The 27,906-nt window shown below is 32.8% G+C and overlaps 1 protein-coding gene across 1 annotated transcript in view; it reads right to left on the bottom strand.

Annotated features, from left to right (window-relative positions):
* Positions 1–27,906, bottom strand: part of LOC118185271 (DNA-binding protein RFX2-like) — a 178,574-nt gene that overhangs the window by 129,516 nt on the left and 21,152 nt on the right. The window contains exon 2 of the mRNA XM_085825280.1: positions 4,791–4,957. Coding sequence (XP_085681406.1) covers positions 4,791–4,934 — 144 coding nt within the window. The 5' untranslated portion in view covers positions 4,935–4,957. The remainder of the gene's footprint in view (positions 1–4,790; positions 4,958–27,906) is intronic.

The raw sequence follows: 27,906 nt of genomic DNA, 5'->3' as shown, positions 1-27,906 counted from the left end.
GGGGGACAAGGACTCAGGAAACGAAACTGTTCAAAGAAGTGTACTACAAAAATGTGTTTGTGCAAATCATCTGATCTATTTTGCAATTCAACATGCCATAGCAGTCAGCCCTGTTGTAACAGGTAGTAAGAAGTACTTAAGTAGTACAGTCAAAAGTTGTTAATTTGGACACTCATAATCAGGAATGATCTATAATCTGGATCTCAAAGCTACAAACTTTCTGCGCATGATGCATGCGCATAGGCGTTCACGCATGCGCGTAAGACTTTTACAGCTGCGCATATGCGTGTGCGCATGAGCATAATACGTTTACGCATGCGCGTTTAATGTATAACGGACGGTGTTGGAAAATATAACTTATTGTAAACCTTTTACTGCATCACCTCTCCTCCTTGAAATGTTTATTTAATTTAGTTCTTATTTTAATATAATATATTAGTTACTTCTACTTCTTTTTCTTACTGCCACTGTTTGCGTTGAGAACGGACTGTTTCAACCTAATTGAGATGCAAAAACGAAATGTGATGTTACGTCATCTGGAAAGCCGATTCTTGTCGATAGCTGATTGGTTGCCATGAGATGATGTCATGCCTACTTCTGCTATAAGTATCTCGCGTCGCTCTGGCTCAGCCCTTCTAGTTCCTGCTTTCCTGGCACTTGAGTGTGCGGCTTCCAGCCCCTTCAGAAGGATGCATGCAGTCCGGTGAATAAAGTTCCTTGGTTCCTGTTCACAAGATGACTGTTCCTGAATAAAGTTCCTTGGTTCCTGTATACAAGATGGTTGTTCCAGAATGAGTTCCTTGGTTCATATCTACAAGATGATTGTTCCAGAATGAGTTCCTTGGTTCCAGAGGCTACCACCTGAGTGACTGCCGTGGGCGGCATCCATGTTCTTCAATGAAGGCGGCATTTAAAATACGTGAGCGGCGATTCCTCGTGTTCAACTAATGCAAACGGAGTTAGGCCAGTTTTGAGTGCTTTCAAGAACTTGATTTAAATTTCAGGTGTTTTCTCGACCATTCATCCTGGACTTTTTGAATGTGTAGCCAACTTCATTTTGAGGCCACATAATTACTGTTTAAGACATTTTTGTTTGCATTGAATGTCAGTGTTTTTGGAGACCAGGTAAAAATATTATTTGATGAATGATGGTTATATTATATTTTTCCTAAGACTCTGATATTGTTTAAATTTATTTTCTGTGTTTTTATTCTTTATTACATTGTTAAGAAATTGGTTAAGTTTGAAACCTTTTTATTGTCTTCAAGGTCTGCACAACATATTATCTCAGGGAGCTTTTATTGCTACTATTGCTAAAATGTTTAATTTTATAAACTTTAAACTTTGCTTTAGCATCAGACGGTATAAGCTAAAATTATCTAATTATCTATTTCAGTTAATGTTGCAGATTGCGTTGTTCCTTAATCTTCGAATTGGGTTCGGCTTATTATTTTTTGCAGACTGTTAGAGCAATTTTATAAAAGTAAGCCTGAACTTTCGATTGTGTCAAATAGAATTTCCGATGCTGGAGCTCCCAAAGGATCTAAAAAGCGAAAGTATGTTTCGATGTCCATCAAACAAAATGTGGAATTGCTGCAAAAAATGGATAAAGGCATATCCTTTGTTTCTCTAACCATTCCGAAATCTGTTCACCAATTTCACGCTGTTCTGCGGCAAGAGGAGGGACGCTGCGGCGTGCAATGAATTGGAAGTTTATCTGTCAGCACTATCCTTATCTTCAGGGCAGATGTTTCTATTTTATTTGGCTTATAATTCCTTACTAAATGTAGTATTTCATCTCGATGTACTCCATCTTTGATATGATTTAAATCAAATTCCTCGTCATTATAATTCACTTCCGATAGTGAAGAAAGTGACAAAGAGGTTACTGAAAACGAAAAATTTCGATTGACAAATTAGTCGGTATTCTCAACACAGCAATTATAGGACTTGAACAGTGGAACTTTGTAACTGAACAAGAAATTATGTCTGTTTATAGAATTAAAGAGAAAGTATTATCACATAAAATGAAGCAACTTAAACAACTTACATTGAAAGAAATGTTTAATAAAGTAAACAAATAAATATTAAGCTTTTTTTTTTTTTTTTTTTTTTTGTAAATTTTGATACCCTTTAGATCATAATTGTTCTTTATTTCATAAATTACGGTTTCATATTTTTAATTTTATAATTTCTGCATGCCATCTTACCAGATTTAAACTGATGATCTATAATCCAGAAAAATCGATAATCCGGAATCGCCGAAGTCCTGACAAGTCTGGATTAACGATTTTTGACTGTTCACCCTGGTTTAAAAAACAAACATTTATTACAACGCAAAAAGAAGAACCACACACACAGCGAAAAGGTTTACAGATTTACAGAGTTAAAATTATTTTCTTTAATAGTCTTATGAATGAACTTAATTTTATATCTATATGTTTCAACCTACCTGAAAAGTTTTCATTAACAATGCTTTAAATACATGACTGTTATCTTCAAAAATATAAACATTTTTAACACTGGAAATTTCATTTACTACTTACTTTTTTTTTTTTTTTTTTTTTTTTTTTTTAAGAAAAGGTGATACTAGAGGCATCCTTTGATAACCAGGGCATTCAGCATCTGGAATTTATCTCTGAAGGATGCACTGTGAAAAAAGAACTTTACATCAAAATCCTGCGTCGTCTGCACGAGTTGATCAGGAAGAAGAGACCAAAATGTGGGCTGAGCAGTCATGGGTGCTGTTGCATAACAACGCTTCTGCTCATCAATCCCTACTCGTCAATGACTTTCTTGCGAAAATGAAAACAACTGTTTTGCCTCATCCTCCTTACCCACCTGATTTCGCACCCTGCAATCTATTCCTATTTCCTGAACTGGCAAGATGTTTGCAGGGTCATTGATTTCAATCTTCGGACGAAGTTAAATGTGCATTGCAGGCTCAATTAAAGGACATGGCCAAAAATGGATTCCAGACATGCTTCGATGAACTTTACAGGCACTGGCAAAAGTGTGTTGTTGCACAAGCATCTTATTTCGAAGGAGGATGTGTTTCTGCAATTTAATTCATAATATTTTTTACATTATAGACTCAGTCCGGGATCAGTTGAATCCTACCTTGTATAAATATTTTTAATAAAGAAAGAATAAAGTAAAATGCAGTATTCATTTTTAAACAAAATTTAAAAAAATTTCTAAATTATTTTGATGAAGTTGCCTTATATTACTCTGAAGTATAAATTTTTCTTAAAACATACTTTCTTTTTTGATTTTCATATAAAAATACATCCAATTTTCATCAAAATTTAATTGGCGATCAACATACCCTTCAAAGCGTTCACTTTAAGCTGTGTCTTATCACTAGTCTAAAAACTGTTCATAATGCTAAATACTCACTCAGTTGCATTATTAGTGCCATGACGACAAGACAGAAACTCTGGCAATTTTAAAACATTTGAAAGAGGAATCTGTTTCCTATTAAACTATGCAGTTATTTACAACTACCTCTAAACCGGTTATATCTTATTTTTTTACCATTCCAAATTTTTTTCTGTGCTATATTTTTTAAGCTAAGCATATTCCTTACATATATCAGTTTCCAATAATTTATGATTTGGTACTTTATTGATTAGCGAAAAGGCTGTTTCAAATTTACTAAAAGAAGGGATTTCATTTAATATGATCCAGCTTACGTTTCCATCTCCTGAAATACTTTCAGGAGATGGAAACATTTCTCCAGATGAGTAAGAGCAGTGTGATAAAATGAAACAACAGCTTCTCGAAATTCAGTAACTTCACATTGTGACACATCTCCATTCTCTTCAAGTTTCTCAAGAGTTTTTTTAACATTTATTGGAACAAAATTATCCACTACCTTACTAAATATTGAATCTTTCAGAGCATGTGTTAAAGCTATTACAGTACAAAATCTATAATCCGGACTCATCGGGACTTCGGCGATTCCGGATTAGGTGTTTTTTCGGATCATAGATCATCAATTTAAATCTGGTAAGAAGGCATGCAGAAATTATAAAATTAAAAATGTGAAACCATAATTTATGAAATAAAGAGCAATTATGATCTAAAGGGTATCAAAATATAACATATACTGGGAAACTTGAAAAATAAATAAATTTACTAGTAATTATGCATAGTGATCAACAATAATCTAAATTCCAGGCATCCCTGCTCTTCCTTTTTAATTTATTTTTTAAATTAGATTTTCAACATATTATGACTCAACATATCACACACAGTAGTATCTTAAAAATAAGAATTTGTACATTTATATACACTGTGGTGCATTACATATTACTAATAATCCCTGAAATTTTTTTTTCTTTTTGCAGGTTAAAAAACTTTGTAAAATAAGACTAAAAAATTTGAAAGTTTGAAAGTTTTTAATTTTTTTTAAAATTTTTATTAAAATAATATTTTCTTTATTTGCTTATATACAATTACAAAGACAGCCTACTTTACTGAATGCTATTCAATTATAAAACTGAATTAAATGCAACAGAATCAAATAATAAAAATCAAAATACTTGATTATATGAAACTTAAAAGTTAATAAAAAATAAACAAACTTAAAATTATTTCTATCAAAAACGCAAAATCATTCCATTATTTACTACTCCCCCATTGATTTATAAAATTTTTTTTTCTAAAATCAGAAAAGAGTTTCACTTGCACCACACATAACTTTATTCTAATGCAAAACAAATTAACAACACAAAAATCACATTATTTCGATATTTTAGAATTCAGAAAGACATCAAAATTATTACCTGGGCTTCAGAAGCCTGACTAGAAGAAAGATTCTGAGGCGCGTGCTGCTGCTGTCCCGCACCACTGGATGGTGAGCTTTGCGATGCCACAGTATTACTGTTGACACTTGGCAGGTCTGTCATGAAGCTCGGCTGCGTTGTCATGACAACTAGTCCCAAATGTTGCTCTACCATAGTCATGGCAACCAATTCCAGATACAAGATAGAAAAATAATACATGGCCAATAAGGAGCTGGGTCCAAAATTAATACATACAGCGAATAAAATGAAAGATAATAAACTTCGGATGTCAATATGTACCTTTTACCTATTACAGAATTTAAACAGTTATTTCTTGCAGTAAAATGTCAGAGTTAAAAACATTATTTATAAAATTCCTCATCATTACCGAAAGTTAAAATAAAAAATTTTAAAAGAAAGAGCCCATTTCTAAGAAATATACAAAAAATCTCGTTAAAAATTGGAAAGAAGCATTTAAAATTAATTGCAGGAAAATGCTGGAAAAAAATTAAAACAACAGCCTATTTCTTGCCAAATTATTATTAGACTATTATTATTATTATTACACTATTATTATAATGAATCAAACTTTTATTTTCAAAATAATTAAAAAAAGGGTAGAACACAGCAAACTGAATACAAAATCATTGAAACTAAAAAGTATAATGAGGGAAAATGTCATAAGTGTATTCGCCTTTATTATTACAAGTTTTAATTTAATTCCCTCATGGTGTTTCACTATGATCAAAATTTTGTCATCGATTTTTTAACCTATTTCCTGTTAGCTACAGAGTTCAAATTTTATATTCACACTGTTTGTGGATAACAGTGAAATCTTTGTTTAACAAACACATTAAAAATATAAGAATTTTACTGTTTGCACCATCGAATAGAGTGGAAAAAAATCTTTTAAATGAAACTTAATTTCTGAATTTTTGGCGATATTTTTGACTATTTGTCGTTTATGATTTTTAAATTTAACATCTAAAAATAGATCGGATATTTTAAAATTTTCACTGATTATAAAACAAACATTTTGCACTTTTTTAAAACGAGATTTGTTGAAAAAAATATCAATTGGACAATAATTTCCTACATTTATTAAAAAAATATACTGCAGTCTCAAACACAAGAGGGGAGGAGAAATTGGTTCTTTCCGCTAACGCATCTCTTGCAGATATAAATACTTTTAAGGATGATGTTATAGATATTTCTACATTTACTATCTCAAGATTTTTTAACACTGGACAGCGAATAAAAACACAAAGCTAACTGGGGGAGGAGGGGATTTATAATAATAATAATGTCATGGTTCTCAACCTATTTTTCCTCATTATTCATAACCCCTTTCACTATTGGTAGAAGACCATTTCCCCCTTCTTCCCCAAACTCAAAAAGTACATACATACATTTATTTAGAATTGTATTATTTCTAACGTATTTTATATTTAAAACAACGAAATGTATAGAAAATGTTGATCTCATAGAAAATGAGATATTTAAGACTAAACACTTAACAGCTAAATAAAAGACTGAGTGCATCCCCCAAGGGGGAATTCCCCCCTTGTTCAGAACACTTGCATTCACCCCTTCAATACAGTCAATAACCAAATACATTATTTTTTTCTGTAAATAATATACATACATTTTTTGCCGTCCTTTGAAAATAATTACGTAATTTAGTGAAAGTAAAACAATTATTATATAATGTAGAAAAGTATTTTAACTGAATTTTTATTGATAACATATTCTTCAATAAATCTGCAATAAGCAATTATTTGTGTATTATTATCACAGGCTTTTAATATCCGTGATATAAAATTGTGGGTGAATTTTGTAAAGAAAATTGTTTAATCTATTTCCATAAATTATTTTTCTGTTTAAAGTTCAATAATTAACACATCCATTTTAAATAAAAGCTTATTATATAAAAAACTCATTTTAAAAAAATTATATTTTATTTTATATTATAAACTTTGAAAATTAATGTATATATGCGTAAATGAGAAATCTACTGAAAAATAACTCACTGGATTAAGTACTCAGTATGATTTGTATGCATATCATTACAATTCAACAATGACATGTTTCAAATTATTAAAATTCAAAACTGTAAAAAAAAAGTACTTAATTTGAAAATAAAGTTAAAAATTATATACCTCCAAACTACATAAAATACTAAGATAAAATTAAACCACATTTATGACAGGTTAGTTACATATCATTTTTAACATGAGAATTATAGTAGCAAAGTATATTGGATACAATCAGAAATACCAACTTGGCTAATTATTACGGTGCCCAGACATATATTAAGACTTTCGATTCAGAAGTATCAATTAGTACTTTATCTTCAGATAGGTTTCACTGACTTTTCATAACTAACGTTTACTGACCAGAAACTCGTGAATCAGCCTTTTACTTGAAGGACATGGGAATCTTTGTCATGGAATTTGTTTTTGACATGTAAATATTATTATTACAAAATAAATGTATAAATAGATGAACCTTTATATTTGGCTACACTTAAAAGAATTATAATCGTTAAAAACAGAGATCTACCCCTTTTACCCCCAATGCCCATGGACTTGCTGAAGGTTCGATGACATTGCCTTCTTCCATATCCTTTAAAAGTGTTCGTACCTCTTCTATTTTAGCAATCGGTAGATGTCTTGGATGTTGCTTGATTGGTGGATGATTACCAGTATTGACTGCATGTTGCGTCAAACTGGTTCAACCCACATCAGAAGATGAGAGGGAGAAAACATCTTGAAGATCTTTAAGGACACATTCGGCAGCATTCCTCTCTTCATCACTTAATTGCACATTCTGCAATAACTCCGATGTAATGCTCTCTGAAAACACTGATTCTGGGATGTTACTCTTTCTTTCAATGCTGGTTACTGGAGTATGGAGTACATGCTGAACCTGCTTCTCCTTTATTAATAACTCTCGCCTTCTCAGGTACATTGGCAACTCTCACCAGGATAATGGTATTAATAACTCTCGCCTTCTCAGGTACATTGGCAACTCTCACCGGGATAATGGTATTAATAACTCTCGCCTTCTCAGGTACATTGGCAACTCTCACCGGGATAATGGTATTAATAACTCTCGCCTTCTCAGTTACATTGGCAACTCTCACCAGGATAATGGTCTTCGACAGGTCGATGAGTGCTGAGGCTACTAGTACTACTTTCGGGCTGTTATAGTTCTTGGGATATTCCATGACGCCATAGTGGGAATTTCTATTTTTGGCTATGGATACAGGACCCCCTTTTAGGAATTATGTTCTTGCTGTACTATGATATCGTCTTTTGAGCTATGATTTCAAAGACAGATTTAACTTCTTAACCATTAATTGCGAATAGGGTTATGTCCTTAAAACCAGAATGCATTTCATTATTTAAAAAAAAAAAAAAAAAAATTATTTCCTTAGATCCAATCCGGGTATGCAAGGGTCTGTAATATTGGCCACATATGCCGTGTGATGGTAGGTGGCTATTCAAAACTTGATATTAATGTCTAATTTCCCCTCAATGTCACTGGACACAGTCTGGAGGATAATGCAGGGCAGCTTCCAGATGAGTTTGCCTTTCAATTGTTGAGCCACATTTTTTCGAATAATGGCAACATTGGCTCCTGTATAGATGGTCATATTGCAAGGAATTGATATGTCCCATGATGAAAAGTCCCTTACTGCTGCCACTCACTGCAGAAATCTGAAGGACTTAAAACTGGAACTTTTTACTATCTGGCAACCTACGCCCCACAAGATGGGCACTAATTAGTTTCCCTCCTCCTTGCTAAGAGTGGTCTTAACATCCGTGCCCTGGGGTGTACTGCAGTTCTCTGTATGTGCCCTTCAGCACTGCAGTTTCAGCACTTTATGGTTGGTTTCTTGTCACTCTTATTCCATCTCAAGGCACTGGACTTGTCTTATTAAATCACTTAGGCAAGCAGCCGTTTGATGGACTGGCTCTTGGACCTGCGCAGCTCTGATTGGCTATCGGTTTCTACAAGTTGCTTACTGGGCTACCTCGAATTTCATAGCATTCACCAGAGCACTTTTTGAGTCCTTCAAATCTGCCATTTGCAGTGCTTACTGTATTTCAGGATCCCGGATGCCATCAACGAAATATTGCAGCAACAAGACTTTCCTTGTTTTTGTCAGACACTCCAAGAAGTCAAGGCGGAGCAGCCTTTCACCATCCTCGGTGTTTCGGTGGGCTTCTGTTGATGGGATTTTAATTAAAGCCTGCTGTAGTCTTTCAAACATTTCTCTCGAAAGCGCAGTTCCAATGCGCTGGATAGAGCTTCGAAATCTAGCCTTTGGTTTTCTGGGAGAGTTTGAAGGATATCCGCTACATCTGCCCTTAGAGAAGCGGCAAGATGACAAGCTTTAGCTTGGGAATCCCATCCGTTCACTTCCACTATGGAAAATTATTTCTTATACACTTTCCAAGAGGTCTTATCATACGTGGATAACTTCAGAGAGGGACGAGAAGGCACGGATAAAAATTTAAAACCATCACTATTGCTCCCTACCATCACTATGAACTTCGTCAAGTTATCAACTTCTTTGGCAACCAGTAACCATATCATCAATTTGTTGTTCCATAGCAGAAACTCTCTCTTCTATTTGTTCTTTCACAGAAGAAACTCTTTCTTCAAAGTGTCCAACCCTGTTTTAAACAGCATCTATTCTGCCTTTCACAGCCTCAAATTCATTTTCTATTATGCAGGTAATTTCTTTTGTTATTTTCTCTTCGCCAGCTTAAATCTTTTCTTGAGAGTCTTCCATTTCTTCTTTAACAGATTCTTTTATCTTCCTTAACCAGCTTTCATCTCCTTTTTAACAGATACTTGACCAGCTTTCATCTTTTTTAAAATGCCTTCATCTCTTCTTTGACAGATTCTTGACTAGCCATCATCTCTTCTTCAAAGGCTGCAATCAGCTGTTTCAACTGCTCCTCCATCAGTCTTGTTATTGGCATTCAAACCACACTCCTGACACCAAAACATATTGTATGCGTACAGGTTTGTAATGGACTGAATGCACAAGTCGATAAAAAGTTAATAAAATTTATTCTTATCCCAAGAAATAAAACGAAATGCTGAGATTTCCTCAGAGATATTCGTATAATATCTCAAAGTAGTTACATTTTAAATTACTAAAATGTTATACAGAACACAATTCAAAGCAGAGAAAACTAATTCGATCTCGCCACGAATTCACTACAGTCAACAACAAGAACTAAGTAAACAATTGAAATGAGATGTTTTAATCCAGCTTTTTAATCATGCACGAGAACATTCTGGTAATTTTGATTTCTCGAAGTTTCTGGAAAAGCAATTACAAGATATCTATTTATTAAATGTTCACGCTCCTCTATTTTAACTTTTCTGGCGTAGCTTTTTCCCTTCAAATAAGTCTTGTGCTGCACTGCATGAGGATATAAAAAAAAAAAAAAATTAATTACAATTTTACCAAAAATAGCAAACTAAATACAAAAACCGTTTCAATACCATTTATCTAACTTATTTTAAAGTTAATAAAACTAACAAAAGACAAATGCCTCTTGATTGTTCAGATATTAACTTTGTAGAGACATTAGGTATTTTTTTGAAGCAGGCAAGACAAAAAATTAGCAATGCCTTCACCGGGTATTGAACCACGCACCTCTGGATTACCAGCCCAGTGTGCAGAACCACTACACCACGAAGGCACGCTAGGAAAGTGGGAGAAACACCCTATATACTCCCCCTTTTAAAGGGCGACTGGGGCTTTTAGAGGACCCAATCGCTAAATCCTAGGTGTGGAGAGTCATTATTCATAACCCTTTTAGTTTGGGTGCCACTGTAGAGACATTAGGTATTTTTTTGAAGCCGGCAAGATGAAAAATTAGCAACACCTTCGCCGGGAATCGAACTATGGATCTCTGGAATACCGGCCCAGCGTGAACCACTACACCATGAAGGCAAGCTAGGAAAGTGGGAGAAACACCTATAACTTACAAAATTCTGAAAGTTTGATAAAAGAATACATTTTGAATTCAGTACCAACAAACTTAGACACTGACACTCCAACATTTCTAAAAACGTTTTGACTGACACCCTTATTAACTAAAGATGCAGGATTGAAATATTTGCACAGAAAATACAGATTCTTACCAAAACACTTCTTGACAACCAAGTTCATATTATTAAAAAAAATTTCATAAAATTAACTTGCATTTTATTTCAAACTTTCAAAAACTTACCTTAATTAATTACACAAAACAAAATTATTTCCTACGTATGTAGCTTTAACTGTAAAAAGGTTATTTGTAAATGAGTAATTTGCCTAAAAATATAAATATTTTTTTATGAAGAAAATTTCTGTTGCTAAGAAGGAAATTTCTCTTAAAGCCACAATGTAACCAAACTGTGTGAAAGTTATTCACTTTGCTTATTCTGTTTATACTTTGCTTACTATTGTAAGAGAATATTTTTTTAATTATTTGTTTAAAACTTAATTATCATAGTTATTCATAAATAAAAATTTCTGCAATTCCCTTTGCAGATAACAGCAGAATAGCGCTTTTCAGGTAATTTATTATTGTTATTGCAGATCCTTTCATTTATTATTCATGTCAAAAGAGCACCCTAAACTTTCACGCTTCACAATCATTCCCTGACACTTTACGAAATGGCACAAATAAAAGCAGTGTATCTTTTTTGTATTTTAACCATTAAATGGTTTTCATATTAATTAAATTTATATTAGTTTTGGTTAAGATTATTACCAAGTATAAAATTTGTTTATTTTTTTTACATATGGATTTTCATTTTTGCTTTTAATATTATTTTTAACCCTGCCGAAATCCAAAGGCATGGAATAGATGTGTGAATGTTTTCGAGAAAAATGTGATCATTATATTCATAAGAGATTAACTTTTTTTGAAGCCACTCACAAATTAAACGTTTTAGGATTTGGATTCTTAACGAGAATAAATTGATGCTGAGATCAGCCCTTTCCCTATAGAGCTGTATTATTTTCGTTATTTAGTTTATTTAAATTATTTCATTTTCAACTTTGAATTTTGAAATTTTGCCACTGGACTAAAATGTTTTCAACCTCAGCTTACTTTGCCAAGTACCGACTACAATGTCTAGCATTTCGTAATTAACTAAAAAGGGAGATTTATAGATTTATTTTTAGTTTAAATACAGATTATATATATATATATATATATGGATTTTTTTATTCATATCTACAGAATAATTATTAAAAACTTTTCTACCTCATTTCAGGCACCTTTTTGAGTCTTCTATTTTTAAAGAATAATTTATTTTAAAATTTAAAGTTTTACACTGTATGATGTTCTTTATTCCCATTTTTGTTTTAAAAAGAGTCAGAATTTACTTTAATTTTGTTCAATTAATAAAGTAATCTTTTTCCTTTGTCAAAATTTTTTAAAAAAGTTATTGAAGTATTTAAATGTTTTTTTTTTTTTTTTTTTTTGTTTCAAAATTCCATCTTTTGTTCCAAATTTTAACCTTTTGAACAGTTAATTTCTCGGCATGGATTTTTAGTTTCGCCAATGAAGCCAATATGGCAAGCCTGTATGTCACTACAGTCACAATATTCCTAGCTTCGATTGAGGTCTAATGAAAATGCACAAAGTTTTTAATTACTTATTGTGACTTTTAATTAACTCTTTTCACCTAAATTTTATAATTTCACTAATGTTTAAAATTCTTTGGATTATATGCTATATGTTTAAAGGCAAAATTTTGATTTATAATTTTCACTAAAGTGTTTTAATTTTTCACTTTTGGTTTCAATTCTTTAAATAAAACAGAATTCTCTGTATTTAAGGTACAAAATTCTAATTAGAATTTACTTTGTTTTTCCTTTGCTTTGGGCAAGGGCGAGAATTTTTGGGTCAACTATTCTAATTAAAATACATTGAAAAAGTTCAACAGCTAATTCTGGATACAGAAAAGCAAGGACTTTAGTAGAAGACAGATTTCAATGTTCCTCCCTCCCCCCGGATGAAGTGACATTGAAGTTGATTGGATTCCTCTTCCGTTATGTTCATTTTGTTAGAAATAAACTTTATTTTATTGTTGTAGCTGCCAAAGCTATGCTATAATTATAGACTTTATGTTCCTTAATATTCATGTGCAGCAGTTTTGCTGAATGGCAACAGTTAGTCAAGTAAAACATGTAACATACATTTGTAGTTTGCTTATTTCTTTCTACTATATTTCAAAAAAAAATCAGCCATTTAAGTGATTTCTATCACATAATCAGCACAATATGCTCTAAAGAAGTTTATTTGGCAGAAATGAAGAAATTTTGGTTTTTCGGAAAGAAAAAGAAGCAACATCCACAGCGCCGGCGAAGCAAAGCCTAACACGCTGAAAGTGATCCGATGGAAGAAATTAAGATTCAAAAACTCAGCAGAAATAATTACAATGCTTCAAAAATCCAAGCACGAGCTGTTTTAGTTCAAAAAACTTGTTCGGAAGCGATTGATCCAGGTTATGGTGCTGAATTAAAGAATAACGAAACGAAAATTAATGAGAAAGCCTTAAGCTTCCTGTTCTTAGTGGTTGAAGACCAGTTCTTAGATGACATCGCTGACTGTGAAAGAGTGAAAGAAGCGTGGGATACTTTAAAAGACATACATACAAAATTCGGACTCTTGCATTCTCTACAACTTTTATAGGAATTTTTTAATGTAACTTTAAAACCTGGAGAACGTGTCATGTCAGTTCTTATCTAAGTCGATTGATGGACCTTCACCGAAAGGAATTGTCTTGCGGACATAGAAGTTGCCCTCATCATGTTAATGAGTTTGCCCAAGGAATATGATGGCCTTATCCTCAATTTAGAAAGTGAAGAAGATACGTTGTCAACCCAAATCGTAAAATCGCATCTCATCATTGAAGAGAAAAAAATTACTGCGCCACACAGAAGTGAAAACAGAAGTTGCTACCAGTGAGGTCATAGGAGAGAAAGCCCACAAAACTCGAGATAAGTACAGAACTAAAACTATGCAGCCATTACAGAAACAGCATAAAAATACTGACAGAGAAACCCATTGCTTTTCTTGTGGGGAGTGGGATCATATTGCCAAAAATTGCTCTACTGCTAAAATCCCACATGCAAAAATGGTTTCTAATTAAGCATATCAAGCACTGTTTGTTGGTTCTTGTGGTGGGAAACCTGTCTGTGATAGGTACTTTGATAGCAGAGTCACTGAACATATGTGTTTTCAAGAGCAGAAATTTATGAATTTAGCTTCAGTGAAATCACAAGTTGAGATAGCCAATTCTGAAAAAATTGAAGTTTCTGGCATGGGAGACATTGTTTTGAATCCTGTTAGAGAATGTGGGAAAGATGCTATTGATCTAGCAAATGTTCTGTATGTCCCTAATCTTGATGGTAACCTTCTTTCAGTGGGAAGAATAGAAGAAATGGTAATGACTGTCTCCTTTGAGAGGGGCAAAACAATCACAAAAGATCCAAGACAACAAGATAAGGTCATTCTCACTGCACATAGGTATGGAAGATTATACAAAATTGAAGAGAAGCAAATGCACAAAATATACCTTTCCAGACATGAAGAAATTATGTATCGAAAATTAGGACTTTTCCATTATGATACAGTTAAGAAACTTATGAAAAGGTATGATTCGAATATGAGGTGTGAAGAAATCCAAGAAAAGGTGACTGTTGCTCAATATGTGTTTTGAGGAAAATGAAGAAGACTCCATTTCCCAAAGAAAAGGCCAAACGTTCAACTAGATTACTTCAGTTGATACATACTGATATAATTGGATCTAACACACCTACATCAAAAGGTGGATCAAAGTATGTCGCTACCTTTGTTGATGACTACTCAAGGTATGCTGCATTTAAAATTATGAAAGTTAAAGATCAAGTCCTTGAAAAATTCATGGAATATAAAACAAATGTTGAAAATTTCCATGGACTCAAAATCACTACTCTACGAAGTGACAATGGAGGGGAATATGTCAACAAGGAACTTGATGATTTCCTAACTAAAAGCGGAATAACAAGACAACTCACAATTTCCCAGACACCACAACAAAATAGAGTTGCAGAAAAAATGAACCATACTCTATTTGATATGACTATATGTCTTCTCTTAGAATCCAACATCCCACAAGAATTGTGGGCAGATGCTGTGACTACTGCCTGTTATTTGCACAACAAATGTCTATCAAAAGCTACCGAAGAAAGCATACCTGGAGAACTCTGGACCAAGAAGCCTGTGCAAATTAGTCCCCTGACAATATTTGGCTGATGAGCTTTTGCTCAAATTGATAAAACGCTACAGAAAGGAAAGCTAGGGAAGCATGCACAAGAATGTGTCTTTATAGGATATCCCGAAGGTGTTAAAGGATACAAACTATGGAATACAGAGAAACATAAGTTTTTAGTAAGTAGAAATGTTAAATTTGATGAGACTGTTTTTCCATTGAGGAGCAACCAGACATATACTCAAGCAAAGAAGGAAAATGAAGTGACCTTTAACTTAAATCATGAGTACAATTCCAACAGTGAAGTAAATGTTGTTCAATTAGAAGTACCCATCAGTTGCACCACCACAGGAGTCGAAGACACTGAAACCCTATTAAATGACAAAGCAGAAGAAATTGAAGACACAGAATCAGCATTCCTGGAAGATTCCGATAGTAATAAGGAAGACCCTCTTGGAATCAGGAAAGGCACTAGAGAAAGGAGACCTAAGACTTCTATGGTGATCCAGTGTTATATAAAGCTCTTTGTGAAGACCAACCTGCCATCAAAATCTGTAAGAACCTAACAAGTATAAAAGAAGCAATGAATTCACTAAATGCAGAGATGTGGAAAGAAGGCAATAAGGAAGAATTGTCTAATTTGTATGAAAACCAGACATGAGAATTGGTTCCAAAGTCACCTGGCATCAAACCCATAGGATGCAAGTGATTATTTAAAGAGAAACACAATGCAGAAGGAGAAATAATCAAATTTAAAGCTCGATTAGTAGCTAAAGGCTACTCACAAGTCCCTGGTAGAGATTTTTCAGAAACTTTCTTCCCTGTTATAAAGATAAAATCTATAAGAATCCTTCTAGCCCTTGCTGTCGAGTTACAAATGGAAATTCATCAAATGGATATCACTGCTGCCTATCTAAATGGCTTACTCAAGGAAGAGATATATATGGCACAACCTGAAGGATCTCAAGAACAAGGCAACGAGCATCTAGTGTGCCATTTTAAGAAAAGCTTGTATGGCTTAAAGCAATCAGGAAGACAATGGAATGAACACTTTGATACTTTCTTGAAGAATTGTGGACTGTCGTGCTCAAAATGTGATCCATGCATTTATTACCATCCAAACAAAGCATTATATCTTGGTATCTATGTAGATGACATGTTAATTGTTGGGACCCTAGAAAAAATAACCGCATTTAAGCATAAAGTTGTGCAAAGATTCAAAGCGAGAGACCTTGGTGAAGCAAATGAAATACTATCTATGAGGATCCAGAAGCATAGTGATGGCACCTTAACATAAGATCAAACAGCTTACATAGAAGAAATTCTGAAAGAGTTCAAATTAGAATCAGTCAAGAGAGCACCAACACCCATGGATCCCACTGTAAAACACCAAAAGCTAGATGATGAAGAGTGGAGAAAAAGCAGAAAGTGACCAAATTCCATATAGGCAAGCCATAGGTAGCCTATTACACCTTGCTTGCGGAACATGTCCTGATATTGCATTTAATGCAACCTATGAGCCAGTTTAATGGGAGGCCATCTGAATTTCAGTAGAAAAGTGTTAAAATTCTCTTCCGATATCTTAAAGAGGCCAAAACATCTATCCCTTACATTCAGAAAGACAGGAAGAGCCCTTGAAACATTCTCTGATGCTGACTGGGGTGCTGACAAGGTCGACAGAAAGTCCTTCAGTGGATATGTTTTGATCTTAAGTGGTGCTGCAATATCTTGGTACAGTAAGAAGCAGTCTACTGTTGCCCTATTATCGGCTGAAGACAAATACGTGGCTGCTGGCCTTGCTACAAAGGAAGTTTTATAGATAAGGGGAGCGTTGAAGGAACTGGGGATGTTGAAGTTTATCCCATCACCCTCAGTTACAAAAGTAGACAACCAAGCAGCTATGTTCATCGCACAAAACCTAACTACATTTGAACGTAGTAAGCACATGGACATCAGACACCACTTCATATGTGACTATACCGAACAAGGTGTGATTAAATTGGAATACATAAATTCCAAGGAAAACCTAGCTGATCTTCTAACTAAAAACATTTCAAAGAGAGTGTTAACCAACTTATATATAACAACAAAATATTTAGGTTTTCACAAATAGCCTTCCCATGTGTAACATAAAAGGTGTCTGGTGTATGCTCATAAGCTTGTGTCACTTGTAAATTTCTTTTACCAATTTTTTAATTGTTCAGTTATGAAGAGTTTAAGTTCCTTTTTTTAAAATCCCTCATTTTTTTAATGTTGCATTTAATCAATTTAAGCGAAAGTTTCTTTAGGCATACTTTGGCAAGGAGGAGTGTTAGAAATAAACTTTATTTTATTTTTATGATGTTGTATCTGCCAAAGCAATGCTATAATTATAGACTCTACATTCTTTAATATTTATGCGCAGCTTTTTTTTTTTTGTTTTTTGCTGAATGCAACAGTTAGTTAGTCAAGTAAATAAACATGTAATGCACATTTGTAGTTTGCTTATTTCTTTTTACTATATTTCAAAAATATATCTGCCATTTAAGTGATTTCTATCACTTTTTTCATTAAATTTCATTAAGTTTTTGAAGTGGAGATTGCTTGTTTAAAAGTTTTGGTTTTAACATTTTTTTTTCATTCTTTGTGCCATTTATAGGATTATTTGAAATTTATCAATTATGAATTTCAATTTTTGGTCTTTGTGAAAAATTAGTTCTAAATTTCTTACTTTATATCTTTACTTATAATATATATATATATTTGCGAACATGTGCATGTGTGTGTGTAAGACATAAAATATGTAACTCAGAAGTTTAACTTTAATTCGGCAATAGTTTTTTTTATTCCTCATTTAGACACATGGTAGTGCGTCAGCCAAGTTTGGAACACACAGAAAAGAAAACAACGAGACACCGGCCCTGTATATCTTACATAAAACATTTTGACTACTTTTAACCCTTCCCATTATTCAAAAAGTATTAAACCTACAAACTTGGAATTTTTTATGTCTAATACAGTTGACTTGAACACCTAGAATCTCAAATTCCATTAATCTACCTCTTATATTAATGGAATTATTGAGATCTGACAAGTGTCATTTTTTATCGCTCACTGACTGACTTGTTCATCAAAAACCTAGACCACTTCTAAATGACTTAAGAGGTTATTACACATGGCTACAGTCCCTGCTGGACAGGACTTTTCTGAGAAACGAGATTCTAGTAGCACTGGTTTAAACAGGAGGATTCCTAGAAAAAAGAGCCCCGCCTGAAGCGAAGTCCCACCTAGCTACAAAAATGATGTTCTGGCTAAGTGGGATTTTTTCAGACCTCACCAAAAACGTCTTGTTTGGACCTCTGTCCCGTTTAGAGACAACCAATCAGACGAAAGTTCTGCTTCTGAAGTATCACGTGATTCCAATCTGAGCAATAGTCGATTAGTGTCGATTATTCAAGTCTTTGTAGTAAGTGAAAATGGTAACCTAGTTACATGAGTTTCCTGCAATTGTGTAGGTTTTGCTAAAAAATACTTATTTCTGAATTAATATTATAAAGAGAAATCTGCATGCTGAAAAAGACACCAATCAACTGAATTTAATTTAGAAGTCAAACAACAAAACTCAGCATTATATTTTCAAATTTTCTCAGGACTAGTTTTGATGCTTTTACCGAACCATCATCCTCAGGTGCAAAAGCACAAATGAACAAGATAAGATAAGGTAGGAAAGATTGGACAGGAGTCAAGCTACTGGCGCCATCTGTTGATGAAACCAAAACTAAAACATAATTTCTTTAAAGGCTAAAGGCAAAGATGAATTGGAATTAGAGTCGTTAACTAGAACAAAAAGTTTTTTTGAATGTGAAATGCCTCTAGAAAATCCAGTTCACCAATAGAAGATGTTTTTTGAATAATTTTGGCATTTAATTTACATTGGTCAAACTAAGAAAGCCTTAAAATTTCACGTTAAGGAACATGAGGCATATGTTAGAAAAAAAGGAAACACATGAGTCTTGTATTGCCCAGCATTGTTGGTCCGAAAATCACACAATTTTTCTGTTGCCAAAATTATTCAAAAAACATCTTCCATTGGTGAACTGGATTTTCTAGAGGCATTTCACATTCAAAAAAATCTTTCTGTTCTACATCCTAATTCCAATCCATATTTGCCTTCAGCCTTTAAAGAAATTATGTTTTAATCCTAGTTTCATCAACAGATAGCGCCAGTAGCTTGACTCCTGTCCAGGCTTTCTTATCTTATCTAATCACTATATCTTATCTCATTCATTTGCATTTTTGCAGCTGAAGATGATGGTTTGGTAAAAACCACTGAAACTAGGCCTGTGAAATTTTGAAAATATAACAATGATTTTTGTTGTGACTTCTAAATGAATACTTGTTCTGCATGTTATTATATCTTGAGAATATGTGTGTTCAGAATTATTTACCAAGAAATAAAATTATGTCTTGTTATCTATATCAATGTCTGCAAATTTCTTCTTCCATGCATTCCATCTGTATGCCAGCAACATTTATAACCATCTCCGCCATGACTAAGAAATAACAGGTGTCTTCTCTCCCATGCATCATACATTTATTACAATTAATAAAGGTTATCTCCTGATTTATTGCATATATATAGATGGGAGTATGTTTGTATGAAATATTAAAAGGTGTAGCTTAAATTAGCAATAGCCTCTTAATGTTTATTGTTAATATGTTTATTCTAAAAATAGTATTTGGGGGGGGGGGCACTGAGTCCTTTCAAGACTAATACAGCTCGTACGACTCTTACATAATGGTGGAAATGTAAATAGAACTAAAATTCAAACAACTAATAATAATTTTACTGCAGTATTAAGTATCCAAAATGCATTGAGAACCAAAATTAACTCAGTCTGAATAAAGGTTAAATCCTGAACACAATGCATGTGCTTTCTGTATGTCAGACTAGCTGGACTGCAGCTCTCTTCTTACTGCAAAGCTATAAGAAATATTAACATTTTGAAATAGGCACAAGCAGTAAGCCAAACTGTTTGTGGCTTTAATATGTTTACTGAAATAAAACATGAAGATTTAATCTTTTTTGGCTGTTCAGCTGCCATTCATTATAGACCAACATTCTATGCCATAAATATTTCTACAATATCATTATAACTAAATTTGCTCTATATGAAGTTCACAATCATAGTACGTTTCATTTTTTAGTCATGGTTGAAGTAGTAACAGACATGACACACAACCCAGATAGCATAATAGATGTCATGAACCATTAGAAGAATCATAAAATACTTGTTTAAGCACAATATACCTTTATTCTTGACGATTACATTGTTCAAACATCATATTGAGTATCACGAAATTGGGGGGGGGGGGAATCTACTCTCCAAAATTTTTAAATACATTCTCATATTTTTTTAAAAAATACAGAAAGAAGGCAAAGCAAAAGATGTGTTTTATTTTAACAGGAGAAGGTGAGAAAATTTTGGACTGCGATGGGACAAGAGCTTACGGCATTGCAGTATTAATAATATTAATAAGCTGATATTAACTTAGAAGTGTTCTGTCATATTTTATATCTCACATACACACATATATGTGTACGAAAATTAAAAAATATAATTTAAGTTAGCAATAGCTTCTTAATGTTCAATGTTAATTTGTTTATTTCCCTTCTCTCTTCTAAAAATAGTAACTTTTTCTCCACTGCGTCATTTTGAAACTAATCCGTGTCATATGACTCATACATAACGTTGGTGGTGCAAACAGAACTAAAATTCAAACAGCCAATAATAAAAACAGAAGAGAAGCACACAAAAGCGAAACATAAACACTCTGCAGCCGAGTAATGAAAAATGGAGCAAAGCATACCATCGAAGTGGGGATGTGTTTAATTAAAATTCATGAATTTAAAAGTCTATTGCCAGTTGGTTCCAATTAAGTTTAATAATTTTATTTCATATTTTACATGCCTGTTCAACTCATTATAATGAATCAAACTTAACTGTAATAATACTGTAAAAATATTGATAGCATAGAATGTTGATGCATAATAAAGAGCAACTTGGCAGCCCAGACAGGTTAAATATTCATCTTTATCAAAAAAAAAAAAAAATTGTCGTAGCCACAAATTACTTGGCACACTACTTGTGCCTATTTCAAAACCTTTACAGTACGAAGAAAGCAGCAAGCAGCAGTTCAGCTAGGCCGAAGTGTATAAAGCAAGTAAGTTGTGTTCAGGATGAAATCTTAATTCACAATGAGTTAGCTTCAGTTATCAATGCATTCGATTGAGTAACTAATACTGCTGTAAAATTATTATTGGCTAATTTTATGTTTCACTTTGACGTGTTTCTCTTCTGTTTTTATTACTGGCTGTTTGAATTTTAGTTCTATTTACATCACCAGAATTATGTATGAGCCACATGACATGAATTTGTTTCAAAATGAGGCAGTGGAGAAAAAAGCTACAATTTTTTTAATACAGAAGGGTAATAAACAAATTAAAAGTGAGCATTAAGAGCCTATTGCTAACTTAAATTATATTTTTTAACTTTCTTACACATATATGTGTGTATGTGAGATATAAAACATAAAAGAACACTACTAACTTTGTTTTTGCAATAGTCCTTTTAATTCCTGGTTTTAATTTGGCTACATCGCCTTCCTTGAATTTAAAGTGCGGCATCTGGAAAATTAATCTGTGTTATATCATCTTATTAATACTGCAATGCTGTAAGCTCTGTGTCTAATCGCAATCCAAAATTTAAACAAAAAAAGCCAACTCTATAAATTCTCCTTTGCCTGCCTTCCTCTAGCTATGTTGCGCTGTTACATCATTCTGTGCCTATGTTGTCAATTGTCTGAAAAATGTGATATACTGTGAAAACTTGTGGGTTGCTTGTTGTACCATTAATGATGTGTAAAAAAGAACATATGTCCTCAGAATTATTCATCAAGAAGTGGAACTATATCTTGTTAACTATGCTAATGCTTGCAAGTTTTTTTTTTTTTTTTTTTTTTTTTTTTTTTTTTTTTTTTCCCTTGTTTGATGTGTCATCTTATGTAGCTGCGTCATTCTCCAAATTCGGGCACTTTCCTGAAACTCAAGAATATTAACTATTCTAGTAATACAATATTCAGGTAACAAATTGTACTGTGTAGTTTTAGATGGGTACTAATTAGTCTCCTAAAATTGAAAATTTATTTTTAATTGTTTTTGTACAATAAAATTCCAAATATGTGACAAAAATCAATTCCGTGGACTGCAACCAGCCCATAGTTTACTTAAACATGTTGACATATTATTAAAACTACATGAAATATTATTTTTTAATTTAATTAAATAAATATGTATTGAAAAATATTTCTACCTGTGTAAGTTATAATAAATTTAGTAAATTTAGAAAGTTTTGTTCATCTAAAGTTTGCAATCGGGTTCAAGCATCACCTTCATGGACAGAGGGACTTTTTTAAAAAAATGTTCACATGGCAACACTGTTAATTTCTTTCCCATGGTGTTGAAAAGAGGCAGCCATTTTGTGTGCATCTCCATTGAGTACATATATGACTAAAGCTTTGTTTGTACACAGGAAAAAAAGTTTCAATTCTAGGTGAGTATGTTTATTGGTTGTCAACTACATGACTTCTATAAAACCTATAAAATGTGAACTATTGTATGCTCTTTTTTTTAATCATGTTAGGTGTACATGCTGAAAAGATATAAAAAACTTAAACACCATTTTATACTATTAAAACTGTGCTTTAGCTTACACTGAAGATGTGGTTTCGTCATCTCCATGGTCATCCTGTGGACAGCTCTGCCCATGGAGTTGATACTGTGCCCATGAATTTGTTAGCCTAACTATAAGGTTAAATTTCTTTTATAGTAATAAAGATATTATGTCAAGTGTATATTTACTGGCACCTACTTCCTAGATTTTACATATAAAATAAGTTATATTGCAATTTTTTTTTGTCTGATATTATATAACCATCATTATATGGATTTTTAATCAAACAAGATTTCCATTTCATTGGTGTGATTCCACCATAAATAAATTAACAAAAAAAATTCTTAGTGCCAAATATAGAGATAGACCTAAACTTGGTGACAATGAATGATGTTTCAACCAGTTAAAGAAAAAAAAACAAAACAAAAAAAAAACAGCTATGATAATGGACAGGGACGTAGCTAGCAGTAGGCTTAATTGATTTTAAAGCTACATATCTAGTAAATAGTTGCTCATGCTATGAAAAATTTATAAAAAATTAAACAGTTACATTTCACAAACATAATAGTATTTTTTTTTTTTTTTTTTTTTTTTAATTTTAATTTTAATTTTAGACATGGCTAAAACCAAGAAAGAATGTGAGAAGTACAAATTAGCAAGGCAGAAACAGAAAAGAGAATGTGAGAGAAAAAGACGTGAACATATTAAAAGCGACCCCAAGTTATATGAAGAAGCAAAGAGAAAAGAACGTGAACAGTACCATGCTCGAAAAGAAGCAGGCAAAATAAAATCTATTCATGAAAATCCGAGAGCATTCGGTCCGAGAGCAAAGAGCTAAGAGAAAAAGTTGGAAAGCATGTCCAAAGGAATACTGTGCAGCCAAAAAGAAGGAACAGTTACTGATCTTAAGTGTGGACAGTCCTCCTTCTAGTCCTGTATTACCTGTAGTCCTAAATGAAACTACAGAATCTCAAGAAAATCTATCATCTCCACAGCCACAAAATACAAGTTCTGAAATACCTACAAACAGTTACTCTTCATGAAAATCTAGAAAAGAAAGTGGTACGAAAAAAAGTAAATAAGAGTAGGTCAGCTGTTTAAAGGAAAATAAAAAAACTAGAGAAAGAACTAAAAACATACAACACAAATTGTAGCAAGTATAAAAGTAGATATTTAAGGGAAAAGGTAATGCAAAACAAAAGGAAAGATGATACACCAAATACTAAAGTCAAGAAATTGCTAAAAGGTGTAAAGGTATATTCTCCTATAAAAAAGAGATTAGTTTTTAATGAAGCAATGATTTCCCAAATGACTGATAATTTTCAGAAAGCACGGAATAAGAAAGAATCTAGAAAATCTTTTCTTTGTTATGTAGCTGGAAAAATTATAAAATAGTATAAGTGCATGAATGAATTTTAAAAAAAATATTCAAATTGAAAAATCTTAAAAGCAGAGATGGTAAAGAAAAACCCATGGTTCAAGCCAAGTTGAAGCTGATTAAACAAGATATTCAGGATTTTTAGGAAGATGATTCTTGCAGCAAATTATGTCCTGGAAAGAAAGATACAATAAGTAGAAGTGGGTTGAAAAAACAAAAACGCTACTTAAATGATAGTTTGCAAAACCTTTACAAGGCTTTCTCCAGTAAGTATATGCAATATTTTGTACACTACAGTACATTTTGCAAACTTCGTCCATTCTGGTATATCCAGAAAAAGGTAGGAAAAAGAGACACGTGTTTACGTAGCCTTCACGAGAACATGAAACTCATGGTGAGTGCGTTTAAAGCAACAGAAGATTATTTCTGAGAGAACCCCAGATGAACTTTACAGACGTTTGTGCTGTGATACTAAAGAAAATATTGATAATGTTTAGAGCAATGAATACTTTACTAATTACTGCAATGAATGTAAAAACAAAAATATTTAAGTTTTTAAAATATTCAAAAGATGACACAATGTCATGCGAGAAATGGGTTTTGAAAAAAGTGAACATTGTGGCCAAAGGAATTTCCAAAACTGTTAAAAAGCATTCTAAAAACCAGATTAACTGTTCTGCTGCAGAACTGGTTCATGCCTTGCAATCAGAAATGCCAAAGTTCATGGTTCATATTAGTAATATTTTACACCAGCAGAGAGAACTGAAGAATATAAAAGACCGATTGAAACCAAAGAAAGTGTTAATCCATATAGATGTCTCTGAAAATTACAAGCGTAAATACTCAAGGGAAATCCAGGCATTTCATTTCGGTGGTTCACGCCAACAAGTAAGCACCCACACAGTCATAGTTTACTACAGAAATGAATTGTCTACTGCAGTACTTACCAAGTCATTCCGTACCTTATCAAAAATTCTGAAACATGATCCTACTGCCATCTGTACCCATTTAAGTCCAGTACTTAAAAGTGTGAAAACCCTTGTCCCTAGCTTAAAAACTATTCTCAGTGATGTTCATTTTCTCAGTTCATTTTCTCAGTGATGAACCAAGTACACAATATTGCAACCGAAAGATGTTTCATTTAATCGCCACACACTTTCCATCTGTCCTCTGATCTGTGAAAGAAATAACCTGGAATTACAGTGAAGCAGGGCAAAGAAAAGGTGCACCATATGGGCTCAGGGGAGGGGAATTCTGAATGATTCTTTTCCCCTGGCCACTAGCACTGCTGATGTGCTAGTGGCCAGAGGAAAAGACATTTCATGCTTCAGTCAACTTGTCTCTGAACTACAGAAAAATATTAAAAGTATTGAAATAATACCCATAAAAGAATATGAATTCAGTACACTTCGTGAAAGTCTAAAAGAAGAAGTAGCAAAATTTATAGGTACAATGTGCACCAAGTTTTGTGGGCCAGAGCAAAACCTAATGTTCTGCGTTTCAGAAGATTAAGCTGTTTCCTGTGTATGCCAACTGATATTTGTTCACACAGATATGATAAAGAAGTCCTATTGATATCTCCTGATCAATCTGGATGTTCCAACTTAAATCAGCCTATATCCTCTTTTAAGAGACTGAACGTTAACGACGTCTACTCTGACACAGATGGCAAAATTCCTAGCAAAATTCTGAAAATGGATGAATGTAGTATGAAATTACCTTTGACAAAAGTTAGCTTAATAAATGCATATGTGGTTGCAGAATTCACAGGGCAGAAAAAAACACATCACTTTGTAGGGATGATTTTAGAAGAAGATGACACTGTCAACAGGGTGGAAGCAAAATGTATCATGGTGACTTCATGTCTAAAAATGCAGACAATACCCTTTCATTTCCATCTCAGAGAGACTTATCTTGGGTTTACTCTAGGGCTATAAAACAAGTGTTAAATGCACCTGTGCTTACCTGCCGGCATACATATTTCTTTAGACGTGGATTTAAAATTTTTTCCTAATTTGGAGTAAACTGTTTTAAAAAAAAAATGTTTTTTTTCCCACTGTTTATTTTCTAATTAAATATCTATTCTGTGTTTAAGCTGTACTGTAGTATTTATTTATTAAACTCTACGATGTGAATTTTGAGTTAAGACATTTGGTTACACTGAAAGCGATGTTAAAAGATGCTTAGGTTCATATTTCAGTCTTAAATTTCAACAATATCCCATTGTATGTCAACTCCATGGGTAATGAAAACTTAAATAATTTTTTCCTTGAAAAATATTTGTCAGCTATCTCGGCCATAGGCTGGAATGTATTAAGAACCATATAGGAATTATGTAAAAAATATTTAAAATATTTTTTTAATTTTTTTTTTTTTTTTTTTTTTTTTTTTTTTTCAAAATTGACATCTAAAGGTACCCCATTTTTGGAGAATGACCCAGCTATGCTATCTTCAAATACTCAAGTCATCTATGATTTGTATTTTTGCCATTTTCCTTACCTTTGAGGAGGATCCGAATTTTCAGGTGAACTATTAAGATTTAAAAATATATTGAAAGCTCAGTTAGTTATGGATACAGAAAAGCAACTATTTTGTTTTGGAAGGGGAAGTAATTCCTTAATTAAATTCAACATACCTCCTCCTGACAACTTGATGTCAAAGTTGATTGAATTACGCATCTTTCTTGTTCTTTTATATATATAGATATATATATATAGATATAGATATAGATATATCTATATCTATATATACATATTTTTTTTTCCTCTCTTGTGATGGTTTACTTTAATTTTTACATTTAAAAATAATTCTAATTCTACATTTACAGGATTTTTTGAAGTTCACTTGAATTTCAATTTTTGGTCTTTGTGAAATATTTACGAATCAATTTTCAGTGGCATAAAGCAACTTTCTAACAGGAAAAACTCATATCAAAATCAAAACAATTCAATAAAATTTATAAAACATAACAAAACATAAAATTGTTAAAAAAATAATAAATATAGTAAAATTCATAAAAAATAATAAATTTACATCAATTTTACAATGTTTTATTAATTAATTTTGTTGTTTTGGTTTTGATTTTAATTGTTTTTGTTTTAATATTCAGAAAATTTTTTCCTGTTGGAAAGCTGCCTCCTTTCATTATCTAATTTTGATTTAATTATTTTCTCTTGATTATTTAACTAATTTTCCAGCATACTGCATGGTTTTACAATATATATCAACTTTTATAAAGTTAATATGTAAAGTTACCCACAACATGAAGAATGCACATAGAACACGAGATAAACATAACTAATTTATTATGAGATTACTAATATGAATGAAAGTACGGTAAAATGCTGTAAATTAACAGAAAACTGATGATATATGAAATTGATCAAAATAAAGGTAACCCCATATTAGGTTAAGTCGAATAACAGTTCATACAAGAATAGTTCTTTTGCGCAGTAAATCTCAACAAAGCACGTCTGCCCTCATCCATGGCTAGCTATAACACATTGCCAGCTTGTCTTCCAGGGAGCCTTCTGTTCCTTTCCACATCTTGGAGTCATTTTGGATTCTCAGGCCTGCTCACGGGAACATGTGTTTCTGCATGCCATCCTACCAGATTTAAACTGATGATCTATAATCCGGAAAAATCGATAATCAGGAATTGAAGTCCCGACGAGTGCAGATTAACGACGTTTGACTGTACATTATTACAGTCTGTACATTATTACTTTGACTGTACATTATTACA

This window comes from Stegodyphus dumicola, chromosome 10, assembly GCF_044657685.1.
Source record: "Stegodyphus dumicola isolate Sdum_Otavi_A_Nest chromosome 10, ASM4465768v1".
In the NCBI taxonomy this organism is placed as follows: Eukaryota; Metazoa; Arthropoda; class Arachnida; order Araneae; family Eresidae; genus Stegodyphus; species Stegodyphus dumicola.
This window is presented reverse-complemented; position numbering and strand designations above follow the sequence as displayed.